The 16,710-nt window shown below is 46.8% G+C and overlaps 1 protein-coding gene across 2 annotated transcripts in view; it reads right to left on the bottom strand.

Moving 5' to 3' along the window:
* C14H14orf180 (chromosome 14 C14orf180 homolog) overlaps positions 1 to 16,710 on the bottom strand; it is a 141,854-nt gene that overhangs the window by 80,279 nt on the left and 44,865 nt on the right. For both annotated transcript variants that reach the window (XM_069638462.1, XM_069638463.1), the window contains exons 2-3: positions 11,035 to 11,194; positions 5,315 to 5,441 (exon numbers count right to left, since the gene is read on the bottom strand). In XM_069638462.1, coding sequence (XP_069494563.1) covers positions 5,315 to 5,441; positions 11,035 to 11,061 — 154 coding nt within the window. In that variant the 5' untranslated portion in view covers positions 11,062 to 11,194. The remainder of the gene's footprint in view (positions 1 to 5,314; positions 5,442 to 11,034; positions 11,195 to 16,710) is intronic.

Genomic DNA, 16,710 nt, shown 5'->3' with positions numbered 1-16,710 from the left:
CGGAGGTGAGTTTAGCGCTTTGGGCATTCCAAAAATTCTGCCCCTAGCCAGTGGTACACAGTATAAGGCTGTATGTGGGGTGGGATCCCTTACCGGTGCGCCGGAACATAATGAGGCTCTGGTGCAGGCTGACGGACAGCACTCTGTGTGGACCGGAGGCCCCGTTGCAACAGATTCCTCAATCGGCAGGCGCACACAAAGGTCCACGATCCTCGTTGGCAATGTTATGGGGCACTGAGTGGCCTAGGTGCGTGGCTCTTTATTCCTGGCTTAGCGTCATGCCGTAATGCGTCATGCCGCGGGTCACGTGACACCACAATTATTGCTCACAAGTGTGTTTTCGCATAAGACTATGCACTCAGAAACTTTGATACCTTTCCCCTGAGTGCTAATGGTCATACTTCTTTGCGGTGCTCCGGCTTTGCGTCCTAGGCTGTTACCGACAGATGCCTGGGGAATTATTGGCAAAGTATGAAAGAGTTCAGGCAGCTTGATGGCAATTGCCATGAGGAGTGTAGGGGGTAACACGTTAGCTCAGTGCATGCTTGGTCTGGAGCCAAAGTGTGGGAGTAAAAGTTAGGATTCATGATAAAAAAGGAAACAATAATGATGTATTCTAGGAATTAGGTGATGTGACTTGCCATGTCTTCGCCCACATAAGCAGCTGGGAGGGCATGAACAATTCCATTTTCCAGCAATATTCACCAGCTGTGTGTGAGCTGCAGCCACCAGGTAGTATCCATGATAGGGCATCAATTGATGAAGGTTATCAAACATCTGTTTACTGGATAACGCTGTGAATGCGTTTAAGAATCCCTTTTGGTGTCCAAAGTCCATGAACACGACCCAGTCAATATGGAAACTGGGGAATGGCACTGTGTGTCCAACCCACCTGAGATGTGTCCCCTGTCATGAAGTACAGAAGCTGAACATCCAAATATTGTGGGAAAATAGAAAGCAGTGTGGCAAGAAAGATGTTTCCACAGGAACAGCCCCTTCGCGTATACCACTGTGTGTAAAATAACTACCACCGGTGAACATTTGCATTGGGGAGGAAAACAAAGAGAAGTTGAAATCTGGAAAAGGACAATGATAGGCAAAAAAAGATCAGTTATCAGAGAAAACATTCCTTTGATGACTTTGTTTATAAGAAGCTGGTAAAGTCTGCATCTTCATTCAGGCCACCAGGTTCCAGTTATCCCAATGCGTAGATCCACATGGCTTCACTTCTGAGCCATGCCTCGGTCCTTTGATCACCAGTTGCTGGCATGTTCAGCAAATGCTGTACATAGGATGACTTACAGTGTAAAAGTGTGCAACAATCATCATTTTATCTGTATATGTGTGATTTTGCTTTGACGTTCAATAACCCTCCTTTTTGGTTTCCGGAACATTTTCCTGGCACACACTAGGCAACATGGGTGTGCACGTGCATTACAGGGGAATTTGGTGTCACAGGTGACGTAGCCTCTGATTTGATACCGCGTGTCCATGTCGCAATGTGTAAGAGTGCGTTTATATGGTTGTTGCTGATCTGTGTTGCAATATAGATTAGAGGAACCAAAGTTCTACTCACTATTATACTGTATTTCAAGTCATCGTTACCAGGGACATGCAGTGTGGTGTGCACTTGGTTTGCCTCGCCGGCGGCTTCTGGATCACCTCTGTTTTCCCTCTCAAATGTTGAAATGCCTAAAGTGATACGCCTGATGGATCCAAATTGTGAATATGGTAATTTTGTATTCAGTAATGGACAATGGGGCTCATTACAATTTTGCCGGTATCCTGCCGGTAAATCTGGCGGGGTGCCAGAACACGTTGGCTCAGTGCCAGATGCCAGAAAACTGCCCCTACTGTTCCGGTCGCCCGATATCCCAGTACTACTGGGACTCCATGGTGGAGATTGCCGCAATTACCAACAACAGTATTTACAGCAGTTTTTTCCATTGGGGGCCTGATTTACCGGCAGGTCAGGCCTGGAGGTTGATCTGTGGCCCCCATCGGCAAACTTGTGTTTTCCCAGTACAGAATAAATGCCGGTGCTACAATTACTGGCAATTATAGCAGCATTTTTCCAGTACCGGGAAACTCTTAATGAGGCCCAATGTTAACTTGTGGCAAAAATCAGGGAATTGGAGTCATTTTTACAATCTGTGCAACCCAAAAATGCTAAGCCCCGGTGGTACCACAATCCCATGTTGTGCCAGTCGCGTTCTCTTGCTGCCAAAGGTAAGTCACAGCTTCTCCACACCCGATGCCGCCAAGTTTCCCAGCACTGCCACCGAGACACCGCGCAGCATTTAGAGGATCTACGACCTGCAAGCTTTGGTTGCTGCTGAACAGCATTGCAGAGTTGGAATCTGTCGCCGCCGCACCCAGAATCGATCCTGGTGTGGTGCCAAAAGCACCCAGACTGCAGGTTTGAGACTGAAAATCCTGCCTCAATGCAGTGGGCCCCAAGACCAAGAGCGAAAGGTTTATAAAGTGGTGCAGATCCGTTGCCCACTTTAAAGGTCCATAGTGACTGATATTGTTTCTTATTTTATTTTATTGAACATTTGTATGGCGCCTATACACAAGTGTTTCCAGTCGCCACAAGACAGGAGGGGTGGGGGGTGAACATGGGAAAGAAGTAGAACAAAAAACGGATATATTGATCTTGTGACAATCCTACCCTGCAAGTGTTTGACAAGGTGGTAAATGCAAGGGCGGGGGGGTAGAGTGAGAAGTGCAGGAGTGGGGTGCCCCATGAGGGCGGGGGGTGCTGGGCAGGCCAAGGTGGCAAGTGCCAGGGTAATGGAAAGGTAAGTGCGGTGGACAGGGAGGACCAAGTTGGGTTAGTCCGAGAAAGGAGCCCGAGGGCAAGTGCTGCAAAGGATGCTGGGGGAATTCCCTCATTCGCTCATGCGCGGATTATGCAATTTCAGAGGTTTCAGAATGTCTAATGTGTGCAAACAGAGTTAATTGATCTCCGAGAATTTCATAGCAAATAAGAAAAATAGGGTGCTAGTAAGGCTGTGCACCCACAGCTTCCGGGGAAGCACGTAGCGGACGCAGACAACGCAACAACTGCGGTACGGAACTTCCAGTGGAAGCAAGGTCCTTTTCTCTGAAGAGATGGACTCCGCCCAATCACAGTAGTGGTGGTGGTTGGGTAATATATGCAAGCATTTAATACACTCACGAGGCCATAATGTTCTGCGGACACTGATTGGCTGAAATTACCAGCATTCCAGACAATTAGAGCACGCAGAATACTGGGGTTGGAAAACCAATGGAAATTGACACTGAGCTACCAATATCTATGGGCACTGGTGTGTTCATGATCATAATAAAAAAAATACTTTTTTGGCATGGCCGGCCAAACCTGCACCATGCAGGCTGCGCGCCGCGAAGTCTTCTGCGCACTGATATATATGCAGCGCCCGTATATTGGTTTGCACAATTTCAGTCACCAAATGGCAAGGTCGAATAAATTGAGCTACAATTTCAGGAAAATGGCTCCAAGGAAAGGGATTGAGTGGGATGAAGGGGTTTTATTCCCCCACGATAATTCTGCAAGGAGACGGACGCAGCCTGAATACCAAGTCCAGGTGTGCGGCGTGTGGTTATTTCTCATCCTACCGCCCATACATTACAGTTCCTCTATTTCTACCCAATAAGCTCTGAGGGATTGAGGTGGCCGGGGTTTGCTAAACACAAGCGTTCTCTAAACTCCACGCGGGGCCATAAGGATAATGACATGGGGAGCTCCCCATTACAGGGCAGTAAAAGGCAGCGGGCCTGAGATGGAGAGTCAGGCTGCGGGCCACGGCGTCCATCACAGCCTGTCCCATTACTGGGCCGCTTTGTCGGGCCAATCGCCCTATTATTGCTGATCTATGGGGCCCCGCTGACCGGGACAAGCAAACAATATCCTAAAAGTGGTCATTGTTCTGAAATAAAGCAAGATTTCATCAGCCGGTGTTCAGGCAGAGACAGGCGTGGGGTGTTGGTATGCAGGCCATATGGGATAGGGCGCCCCCTGGTGACGTGGAGCAGGCATGGCAGCCATGTACATGAGGGGGGAATGGGGCAGTGCCATACTTCTTCCCCAAGGATTGCCCTATAAAATAAGGTATGGATTTCAACTCTACAGCATAGCCTAGCATTGTACGACTTAACCTGAAAAACACCTTTGGTACAGTCTCCCTGCATTAAATATGTGAGTAACATGCATGTAACTGCGCCCTGATGCCTGAGGGTTTGGTGCGCTTTACAAATGGCAAAAATAAATAAATAAATAAGAATCATCTCATTGCAGGCCAATTATCAAGTGAAACCCCAAAAGCTCACTCCCTTGTGTCTCTTTTAATGATGTTTGTATTTTGTCATTGTTTTATCTAGAATCTGTGGTTACTCAATGAAAGCTCGCTTCGAGCCAGACTCGTTGTAGCCAATCAGTATAAGGCATTACACAGACGACATCTCATGACATCTCGAGGTTTGTTTCTCTTGTTTTTAAGTTAGATTCCTCCCTTCTTTATGTTCCCCTACTGAGCTCGGTTCTTTACTGCAGCTGTACAAACCAGTAGTGAGGGCGGTACCAGGCATTATGGGGCCCAAAGACCGAGAGCACCTGGGCCTTTATTAAGGTGTGCGGAACCATAATGGCCCTTACATCCCGAGCTGTGGGTCTATAGTAGGGCTGTAGGTCATCTTTGTTGTTAGAATGAAAATGTGGGGAACAGATCAATCCTCCTGGGTGGTTTGTGGGGAATTGGCTGAGGGTGTTGTAGTTTGCTGACATTCTACAGGCTATAGCAACTGTTATAGCCCAGTGATTGGCCAATCAGCTCCTACAATGGCCCTTCCAAGAGTCATGACTTTTTCATTTAAGCGATCAAGTGAATTCTTGCTGGAGGTGGCTTTGCATTGAAGTAGTTGCCTGAAATGGGGGGACTAATGGGGAGTTCACTTTAGACCAGACAAGAGGCGGGGGACTAATGGGGGGTTCACTTTAGACCATACAAGAGCCGGGTAGGAGAGTTCTATATTCCATGAACTGGTCAGTGAAGTGGGTAACTGATTCATTAAGAATAAGGATGGCCAATCCAGTCTACACCTCACCAGTCAACGAGGGGCCCAGCCACCTGGTACACATCAAACAAATGCCTGAGCCCACTTCACTCAAAAACATGTGTACATGGCTAACCCAGAACCCTATGCTTCAAAGATAGACTGAGAGAGTCAACACATTTATAGATAGCCATTTTTGGGATTGTAGTGCCTCGAAGTCCTGGTTATATCAAGCGCTGTAATTCACCAGGCCTACCGTGGATAGTGATCTCTTCCGGCTCTCGAAAGCGGACTCGCCGCTCTGCTTTGCCCTTGTCATTTACAGCCCTGCTGCTGGGTGCCTTTTTTCTCAGTATCGAGGGAGGGCACTTGCTCACATGTACCTGAAAAAAAGAACAAGATCACAAGTGTTTATTCGGGCGCTGGGATTCAGCATCTAGATTATCTTAATTCAACGAAGTAATCAGCTGGAGGGTGTCAATGACTATCTGGAACACTACCCACAGCCCTGAATACACCCCTTTCCTTCTCGTAACCAATGAGCCTAACTAACGCTGAGGATCAAAGCCGTGAATGTGTCAGTGACAGCTTCCCTCTGTTATGTGTGCCAAAGCCATGACCCCGGTGGTGGATGGTAACATCAACAAGTGGAAGCATGGAAGGACCCCATGGGCACCCCGACATGCTTCACACAGTGGTCAGAAGCTTACCCCAGTGCCACTATAGAACTCTCCGCCCCTTAGGTGGGTGCAGTAATGCCATATTAGCCCACAGTAGGAAAGAGTAAGGAGTGGGAAACTCGAGAGGCTGTCAGCCAGTCGCCACAGAAGGCCTCCACTCTCTTCCAGTTAGGGCGGGATAGGCTAAGAGAAAGAACCTCAGAGAGAGCGCGCTTTAGACACAATTCTGCCTGCTGGATTTAACAGGGACCTTCAACAGCGGCTTTCCAGTTTCTTGGCTTTATCAGGGAACAACAAGTCCCACATCAGTTTTGCTGTGTCTGGATGTATGCAGCCATTCCCTGCTGTCTGTTGAATTGACCTGAATAAATGCAGCCCCCACACCCCCACTCCGAGATTCTCTGCAACCTTTGTGCTTGATCAGAATGAATGCAGCCCTCATCAGAGATTCTCCACAGTCTCTGGGCTTGATCTGAATAAATGCAGCCCTCATCAGAGATTCCCTGCAGCCTCTGAGCTTGATCAGAATAAATGCAGCCCTCATCAGAGATTTTCTGCAGTCTCTCTGCAACCTCTGTGCTTGATCAGAATGAATGCAGCCCTCATCAGAGATTCTCCACAGTCTCTGGGCTTGATCTGAATAAATGCAGCCCTCATCAGAGATTCCCTGCAGCCTCTGAGCTTGATCAGAATAAATGCAGCCCTCATCAGAGATTTTCTGCAGTCTCTCTGCAGCCCCTGGGCTTGATCAGAATACATGCAGCCCTCATCAGAGATTCTCTATAGTTTCTCTGCTAGATCAGAATAAATGCAGCTGTCATCAGAAATTCTCTGCAGCCTCTCTGCAGCCTCTCGGCTTGATCAGAATACATGCAGCCCTCATCAGAGATTCTCTGCAGCCTCTGGGCTTGACCCGAATAAATGCAGCCCTTATCAGAGATTCTCTGCAGCCTCCGTGCTTGATCGGAATGAATGCAGCCCTCATCAGAGATTCTCTGCAGCCTCTGGGCTTGACCCGAATAAATGCAGCCCTTATCAGAGATTCTCTGCAGCCTCCGTGCTTGATCGGAATGAATGCAGCCCTCATCAGAGATTCTCTGCAGCCTTTCTGCAGCCTCTCGGCTTGATCAGAATACATGCAGCCCTCATCAGAGATTCTCTATAGTTTGTCTGCTAGACCAGAATGCATGCAGCCGCCATCAGAGATTCTCTGCAGTCTCTGGGCTTGACCCGAATAAATGCAGCCCTTATCAGAGATTCTCTGCAGCCTCCGTGCTTGATCGGAATGAATGCAGCCCTCATCAGAGATTCTCTGCAGCCTCTGGGCTTGACCCGAATAAATGCAGCCCTTATCAGAGATTCTCTGCAGCCTCCGTGCTTGATCGGAATGAATGCAGCCCTCATCAGAGATTCTCTGCAGCCTTTCTGCAGCCTCTCGGCTTGATCAGAATACATGCAGCCCTCACCAGAGATTCTCTATAGTTTGTCTGCTAGACCAGAATGCATGCAGCCGCCATCAGAGATTCTCTGCAGTCTCTGGGCTTGACCCGAATAAATGCAGCCCTTATCAGAGATTCTCTGCAGCCTCCGTGCTTGATCGGAATGAATGCAGCCCTCATCAGAGATTCTCTGCAGCCTCTGGGCTTGACCCGAATAAATGCAGCCCTTATCAGAGATTCTCTGCAGCCTCTCGGCTTGATCAGAATACATGCAGCCCTCATCAGAGATTCTCTATAGTTTGTCTGCTAGACCAGAATGCATGCAGCCGCCATCAGATATTCTCTGCAGTCTCTGGGCTTGATCTGAATGAATGCAGCCCTCATCAGAGATTCTCCACAGTCTCTGGGCTTGATCTGAATAAATGCAGCCCTCATCAGAGGTTCTCTGCAGCTTCTTGGCTTGATCTGAATAAATGCATCCCTCATCAGAGGTTCTCTGCAGCTTCTTGGCTTGATCTAAATAAATGCAGTACTCATCAGAGATTCTCTGCAGCTGCTTGGCTTGATCTAAATAAATGCAGTACTCATCAGAGATTCTCTGCAGCTTCCTGGCTTGATCTGAATGAATGCAGCCCTCATCAGAGATTCTCTGCAGCCTCTGGGCTTGATCTGAATAAATTCAGCCCTCATCAGAGATTCTCTGCAACCTTTGGGCTTGATCTGAATGAATGCAGTACTCATCAGAGATTCTCTGCAGCTTCTTGACTTGATCTGAATAAATGCATCCCTCATCAGAGGTTCTCTGCAGCTTCTTGGCTTGATCTGAATAAATGCAGCCCTCATCAGAGGTTCTCTGCAGCCACTGGGCTTGATCTGAATAAATTCAGCCCTCATCAGAGATTCTCTGCAACCTTTGGGCTTGATCTGAATGAATGCAGTACTCATCAGAGATTCTCTGCAGCGTCTTGACTTGATCTGAATAAATGCATCCCTCATCAGAGATTTTCTGCAGTCTCTCTGCAACCTCTGTGCTTGATCAGAATGAATGCAGCCCTCATCAGAGATTCTCCACAGTCTCTGGGCTTGATCTGAATAAATGCAGCCCTCATCAGAGATTCTCTGCAACCTTTGGGCTTGATCTGAATGAATGCAGCCTTCATCAGAGATTCTCCGCAGTCTCTGGGCTTGATCCAAATAAATGCAGTACTCATCAGAGATTCTCTGCAGCTTCCTGGCTTGATCTGAATGAATGCAGCCCTCATCAGAGATTCTCTGCAGCCTCTGGGCTTGATCTGAATAAATTCAGCCCTCATCAGAGATTCTCTGCAACCTTTGGGCTTGATCTGAATGAATGCAGTACTCATCAGAGATTCTCTGCAGCTTCTTGACTTGATCTGAATAAATGCATCCCTCATCAGAGGTTCTCTGCAGCTTCTTGGCTTGATCTGAATAAATGCATCCCTCATCAGAGGTTCTCTGCAGCTTCTTGGCTTGATCTGAATAAATGCAGCCCTCATCAGAGGTTCTCTGCAGCCACTGGGCTTGATCTGAATAAATTCAGCCCTCATCAGAGATTCTCTGCAACCTTTGGGCTTGATCTGAATGAATGCAGCCTTCATCAGAGATTCTCCGCAGTCTCTGGGCTTGATCCAAATAAATGCAGTACTCATCAGAGATTCTCTGCAGCTTCCTGGCTTGATCTGAATGAATGCAGCCCTCATCAGAGATTCTCTGCAGCCTCTGGGCTTGATCTGAATAAATTCAGCCCTCATCAGAGATTCTCTGCAACCTTTGGGCTTGATCTGAATGAATGCAGTACTCATCAGAGATTCTCTGCAGCTTCTTGACTTGATCTGAATAAATGCATCCCTCATCAGAGGTTCTCTGCAGCTTCTTGGCTTGATCTGAATAAATGCAGCCCTCATCAGAGGTTCTCTGCAGCCACTGGGCTTGATCTGAATAAATTCAGCCCTCATCAGAGATTCTCTGCAACCTTTGGGCTTGATCTGAATGAATGCAGTACTCATCAGAGATTCTCTGCAGCGTCTTGACTTGATCTGAATAAATGCATCCCTCATCAGAGGTTCTCTGCAGCTTCTTGGCTTGATCTGAATAAATGCATCCCTCATCAGAGGTTCTCTGCAGCTTTTTGGCTTGATCTGAATAAATGCAGCCCTCATCAGAGGTTCTCTGCAGCTTCTTGGCTTGATCTAAATAAATGCAGCACTCATCAGAGATTCTCTGCAACTTCTTGGATTGATCGGAATACATGCAGCCCCCATCAGAGATTCTCTTCAGGCTCTGGGCTTGATGAGTATAAATGCAGCCTTCATCAGAGATTCTCTGCAACCTTTGGGTTTGATCTGAATGAATGCAGCCCTCATCAGGGATTCTCTGCAGCTTCTTGGCTTGATCTGAATAAATGCATCCCTCATCAGAGGTTCTCTGCAGCTTCTTGGCTTGATCTGAATAAATGCATCCCTCATCAGAGGTTCTCTGCAGCTTTTTGGCTTGATCTGAATAAATGCAGCCCTCATCAGAGGTTCTCTGCAGCTTCTTGGCTTGATCTAAATAAATGCAGCACTCATCAGAGATTCTCTGCAACTTCTTGGATTGATCGGAATACATGCAGCCCCCATCAGAGATTCTCTTCAGGCTCTGGGCTTGATGAGTATAAATGCAGCCCTCATCAGAGATTCTCTGCAGCCTCTGGGCTTGATCAGAATAAATGCAGTACTCATCAGAGATTCTCTGCAGCTTCCTGGCTTGATATGAATAAATTCAGCCCTCATCAGAGATTCTCTGCAGCTTCCTGGCTTGATCTGAATGAATGCAGCCTTCATCAGAGATTCTCTGCAGCCTCTTGGCTTGGTCTGAATAAATGAAGCCCTCATCAGAGATCCCCTGTAGTCTCTTGGCTTCATTAGGGCCCATTCTCCCTTACTCAGAGACACTCACTAATCGCTTTACTTGATGAAAGTGTCCTTTATCCAGCCTTTGGATTGGTCATGCCCAGCTGGAATGACACATCTGAACATCCACTCTCTGGCTGGACCCAGAGCTGAAGATCGTCTGAAGATGAAGACTCTCCCCAACTCTCTGCTCCGCCCATTCCGGCAGCGCTCTCCTAAGCTGCACCTGCCTCCTGTTTCTCCTTCCTTCTTGGCAAAGCTTCTCCTCTCAGCCTTCTTCCTTACACTTCACCATCTCTCGTCAGTGATTAGGAAGGTCCTTCCTGGCTTCTGCCTTGCGATCCGACCAGTGTCTTCTTCTCGAGTCTCGCTTCCTTTCTCCTAATCCATCCTTCCTGAGCTCACATCCCCACTGCTGCTACAACTCACACCCAGCCATCCCAGCAAGGGGCAGCTCTTCCACCATTACTGGTTTAGTGCCACCTTGCCTCCGAACCTGCAACCCTGGCATGTGGTGGAGTCAAGGCGCAGCGCTGACTGAGGGCCTCTTTTATCTAGACGGGAAGCACGGGGACAGGGTGTGAAAGCTGGGACTACTGACCACTGGAGACAGCACTACCCAAGTGGCTACCTTAGTCCCAGTGCCCGCAACCACAGATGAGGCACCAAAAACGCCTAACCCATCGCTTCCCTCATATGCCTCAAGGGCTGGTTTCGGGGTATTGTATTGTATTGTATGGGATCATTGTAGAGTGTGCAAAGCCCTTGAGGTATCCAGGCGCTATGAGTGAGAGGGAGGCTGAGGTAATGGCATCTCTGCATTTAACAAAGGGGAACACACCTGCACGTGTAATCATAGACTCATCATCACACACACACACACACACACACACACTGCTAATCACCAAGTGTGGACTCATTGTCTGATCTGAGGCTATAGGTTACCTTGTCTTCTCTGTGCATTTGACCCATCCGCAGGCTGCCTCATGCTGCGGTCAGATGAAGGGAGCAGTGATGTGTGCAGGCACCGGGCACCGGGCACACTTCCTGGGTCCAGGGGGGGTTCGAACAAAGCAAAGGCATTACATGGCTTGGTCTTCCAGATCTAGAACATGGAGACAAGGGATGCTTATCAGTCATTGTATTCTTAAATAATGTGAGCCCTTAACACGTTCTAGATGCCTGTGCAAAAAGCAAAACTACCGATTTAAACAATCTCTGCACATTTTTCTAAACGAAATGAGGGCCCTTTTGAACAGACCTCTACACAGAGAGGTCCATTTACCTGCTGATTACTCTGCAAGGCTTCCTCTCCAGGCAATATTGATTATTTGCATGCATGTAAAGTCTATTTATACAGCGCACCCCGAGCATTTACATGATTCAGGCGCTCACGTGGCTCTGTAAGAAAGTGGGTGCGGTTGGTTAGTGAGGGAAGAGAGATAGGATAGAGATTGTGCTGTTCTGTTGATGCCTGCAGAACTAGAGAGAAACTGGCTTCTGCGCGTGTCGGTTTTCTGAGTGTGTTTGGATTGTGTGCACTGGGGTTATGTTCGGAAGCGCAACGTCCAGTGTCTAGGTTGTTTGTTTGCAGCAGTTTGTTCTTTAAGCGGTTGTGTGTGGTAGGACTGGCCTGTTAGTATGCTGGAGAGGAGCAGGGGTGGTTGGTAGTTAGTACAGTGTGGTCGTTTTATGTTTGGTTCCAGAATCCATAATGTCCCTTGATAATGTTGGGTCTGCAGTGAGAGTTGTCGCAGGTGCCCATTTTTATGCTAGTCTTGGTGATTTGAATAGCCAGGTTTTCAATCGTTTTCTGAAGGTTAGGTGATCTTCTGTCATTCTAATTTCTTTCAGGATTGAGTTCCATTGATTGGCTAATAGACGGGCGCATGCAATTCCTCCGAATTCCCTTTTTCGTAGTGTTTCATTTCGATTTTGAGGTTGTTTCTTGATCTTAGGTTTCTTCCTGGTTGGGATTTTGGCTTGGTGGAATTCGGATCCTTGTCCATGTACTGATCTGTGGGTGATGCAGTGGGCTTTGAAGTTAGTGCATTTTTTGACTGGGAGCAGTGTAGGCTTCTCAGTGCTAGCGTGACGTGATCTCTTCTGTTTAGTCCCAGGATTTTCGTTGCTGCAATATTTTGGATGTGTTGGAGTTTTTTGGTGAGTCGTTCTGGCCTTCCAAGGTAGAGGCTGTTCACATAGTCAATTCTTGATAATATTCAGGAGGTGATGGCAAGGGTCCTGTGTGGGAAGGAGAGGTAGGGGAGTATCACTCTAATTAGTTGCAGGAGGTAAAAGCAGTTCCTAGTTATAGTGTTGACTTGTGGTTCGAGTGAAAGTCCCTTGTCCATGAGTATTCCCAGATTTTTCATCAAGCCAGATGCCTCCGGTTGGGTTCCCATGCATGGTGGCCAGTTCAGGTGAGTGTGTTGTGTTATCCTCTGGGGGTGGGAGGGGTCATTATTTCTGTTTTGGTCGGGTTTGGTTTGAGATTGTTCATTTCATTGTCAACCAGGTGCATATGTCCGTTAGGCATTTGTTGAGGGTGTTGCTTGGGTCTTGGTTTGAGATTATCTTGAAGGTGAAGTGGGTATCAACTGCTAAAATGTAGGTGGTCAATCTGTGGGTTTGAATGCGTTTCATTGGGGGGACACACATATATGTTGAAGAGGAGTGGGAAGAGGCTAGAACCTTGTAGTATGCCGCAGGAGATGTTTTTGGTGTTAGACATAAATGGTGGTAGGAAAGTTCCTTCATTTCGGTCAGTGAGGAAAGATTTTAGCCAATGTAGAGCAGAGTTCTTTACGCCGCATTCCTCCAGTCTCTGGATGAGTATTGTGTGTCTGATTGTGTCGAAAGCCGCTGGTATGTCCAGTAGTATGTGGGATCGATTGGGTGCTGTTGTCTGCATTTATTTTTAGATCGTCCCATATGGATAGAAGTGCTGATTCCAGGTCTCTCATGGGTCTGAGGCCGACTTGCGAGTGTTCGAGTGTTCCATTGGTTTCCAGGTGGTTGAGTAGAATTTTGTAGATGGGGCTTTCCAATAGTTCCGCTGGGTAGGGTAGATTCCATACAGGTCTGTAGTTGGTGGGGTCTTCTACTCTTCCTGATTCATTTTTAGGAGTAGCTTCATGTATGCTGATTTGAAGATTTTAGGTACGATTCCTGTGTATAGGGATAGGTTTGTCAGCAGCTGGAAGTGTGATGCTGGAGTTCTGTGGTTGAATAGGTTCGTCAGCAGCTGGAAGTGTGATGCTGGAGTTCTGTGGTTGAGTAGGTTCGTCAGCAGCTGGAAGTGTGATGCTGGAGTTCTGTGGTTGAGTAGGTTCGTCAGCAGCTGGAAGTGTGATGCTGGAGTTGTGTGGTTGAGTAGGTGCGTCAGCAGCTGGAAGTGTGATGCTGACGTTCTGTGGTTGAATAGGATTGTCAGCAGCTGGAAGTGTGATGCAGGAGTTCTGTGGTTGAGGATTTCTTAGTAGATGCCGGGTGGGCATGGGCCACTGGAGGATCCGGCGAGGTCGGTGACTGTTGAAAGCTTCTTCATCTATGGGTTTGAATCAGCCGAGTGCTCCTGCGGTTGATGGCGTGGTGCTTATTGGTGGTTTAATAAGTGCATTTAATGTCGAGTCGCTTGAGTCAATTGTCAGTTGAGTTGTTTCTCTTTTTGTTCTGAGGTGGTTGGCGATGTTGTGACATAAGGATTATGATCGTATGACGCCTTTGCTGCAAGATGTCGGCTTTTTCATTTGAAGATTTTGAATAGTTCTTTTTGTGGGTTTGTTACCTATTGGATTCTCGTGAAGGACTGCTGATGTGTACCTTCTAAGTTGTCGTTGGTATTACGTTTTGTCTGATTAATTGTAATGGTTTCTCCATAGCCTTTCTGGTTTGCGGTTGGTTTTTCTGAATTCCCTGAGTTCTTCTGTGAACTATCTGGCTGCCATTTTTCTGCAGTGGTTTGAAGGGTTTGCTGGTGCTAATTTTTGCTAATTATTTTCCTGCTGAATCAGGAGTCATTCTGTGTAGCTGGGAGATATTTGGTTTGGGTGATTCCGTCCATTCTGTTAGAGATTCCAGATCAAGACTCTTCCAGTTTCTTTTTTTAGTAGCACGCAAGTTTGCGTTTCTGGGCAATAGCCGATTTGAGAGATTGACGTTGAATGGGATCAAGTGGTGATATGATTGGTATAAGTGGGGCAGTGTTAGAGAGTCCATCTCTGCAGAAAATTGCATCCAAGGCGTGTCTAGCACGGTGGATGGGTCCTTTCTCTATTTGCTTGAAGTGGAGTGTTTCCAGTAGGCCGTCGAGGGAGTGTCCACTGTATTCGTCCCCTCTTCTCGAAACAGATGTTGAAATACCCCAGGATCAAGATGTTATCGTGGTAAGTGGAAAGGTTGGCAATGGAGTCAGTGAGCTTCGTGGCACAATGCAGGCTGTAGGATAGCGGTCGGAAGATCAGGTGGGACATACAGTTGGCTTGTAGATGTAAGTTATGGAAATCGTGGTGATCCCAAGTTTTCTTGCATGTTTACACCAAACGCACAAGTAATCCTGAATGCCGCACTGAGCGGGCAGAAGGCACATGGATTCCTATTGAGTCTGCCTGAATTTTACCGGTGTTGAGAATGTGCTGATTCCTATCCAATCCAAGACCTTGCCACCCAAATGGGCATTTAATGAAGGCAGAAATGCTCTTGGGTTTGTCTCACGGAGCAGATTGGGTCACATCATTTTAAAGTAAGGCATTGCATACTTCAATTGCCGTGCCAAAGTGGCAAGCATAAACTTTACATTGTGTCCTTTGGCCCTGAATAGTAGTTATACGCTTCACAACGCCTTTCCGCCGCTCTCATGCGCTGCCACTAGGTGTGAGTATTATCCAATCAATTTACTAAAAGTCAAATTGCCAATTTCTCAAAACATATAGAGATCATTGATCAATTGCATCATTTACATGATGCACACGTGCATTTTGATATACATGTCATGTTCATGTTATATTATTCACATGATTACGATCAGGCATAGATGCGCGAATCTCTTCTTTAGGAAGGCGGTGAAGGTCAGCGCAAAGTCACATCATTTTTGGATGGTTCATTGATATGAGCCTGTAGAATACAGGCCCACGTCAATGCTTAGATCCATGTTTCATTGTGGAAAAAGTGGTACGAATGCCATGGGCGGAAGTTACCAATCTCTGATTGGAGTGCAAATAGCGCCTAGAAGTACTATCCACTTTGCCGGATTCCCACCGGTACCAAATGTAAAGCTGGCGCTATCTGCATTATCCCGTTGCCGTTTACCAGAGATGGCATTGCCTCACCGTTTTGTGTTGTGGAGGAGATTGCCTCTGCTTTGATCACCGCTTTCTAAGTGATGATTGGGTTACCGGGTGTTGCGTGTCCAGGTAGACATATTCACCTTTGTCATCCTTCTAGCCTCAGCTTTTAGGGAGCATGCCCCCTCGCCACCCGCACTGCCAGCCACAGATATGCCACGTGAATACCAAATGTGCCATGCAACCGCTCCAACCTTTCCTGCTCTGTGAACCTCACGAGAAGGTGATCTTGTATTTATTTATTTATTTATTTATTTATTTATTTATTTATTTATTTATCTTTTAATCAACTGGGTTTGTTGCTCTAGTAAGTTAGGGTTCTTGGTGGCATCACACCTTGTTTCTATTCCTTTTCTCACAGGATGACTAGTCTGGATACTTTTTTCCTCTGTTGCTAGTCACTTCTTGATGTTGTACACACAGGGTTTTTTATATGCATGGTCTTGGGGACCTTTTCTGCTATTGCCTGGCCACAACTTGAAACACGAGAGATGGATGACGCATCTGGGATGGAAAAATTACTCAAACTCATATAAGTATGTTCCTCCTTTGTAAGAAATCTGCATCTAGGAATTATGGAATATATTTAATGAAGCTTTGTTCATTTGTGTTTTCAGTTGTCATTTTGCTCCTGAAGAAGGGGGTTGTCACCCAAAAATGCGCAGAGCTTTGTTCAACAACAGTCAAGTAAGTCTACACAAGATCTCTAAAACTACTGTGGGACTGTGTCTCGGAATGCCACTAATTGTATTAATAATAGAAACTAATTGCTGGCTTTGTTTACAGCATAAAGGTGTGCAGGGGGCAGGGGAGTCTTCATTTTAGGACACCCTTATTTGCTCGTAGGGAGGTGTCAAGAAGGAAAACCGGCTAGGATTGTGGAAACTGTTAATGATTGAATACACCAGTTTTTGTAAGTAATGATATTTGATCATTGGTGGCTCCACATTTAAATAGAATGTGCATATTGTTTTGTGAACACTTAGCATACTCCTGAAGGCTTAATGCCTTTGAGTATGATTGTTTTTGCAGGCGTAAAAGAAATTTTGAAAAACTGGCCTGAACTTACTCTCACGGTAAGAGTTGCAAGAAACTAAAATCCCACCCCAATGGGGTTCGATGGCACGCCACCTAGCACTCTGTGTAAGTAATTTGATGTAGAGAGAAGACCGCCCTGAAGAAGGTGAACTGTAATAAATTAGAGGCGCCGAACCCGGTTGACATACTTGTAGAGAAGGCAAATTAAGTATAAATTGCACTCTATATATGTCTAGAT

The sequence above is a fragment of the Ambystoma mexicanum genome, chromosome 14 (assembly GCF_040938575.1).
Source record: "Ambystoma mexicanum isolate Mex_15411 chromosome 14, UKY_AmexF1_1, whole genome shotgun sequence".
Taxonomy (NCBI): Eukaryota; Metazoa; Chordata; class Amphibia; order Caudata; family Ambystomatidae; genus Ambystoma; species Ambystoma mexicanum.
Note: the sequence above shows the minus strand (reverse complement) of the source record. Positions and strands in the feature narration are given on the sequence as shown.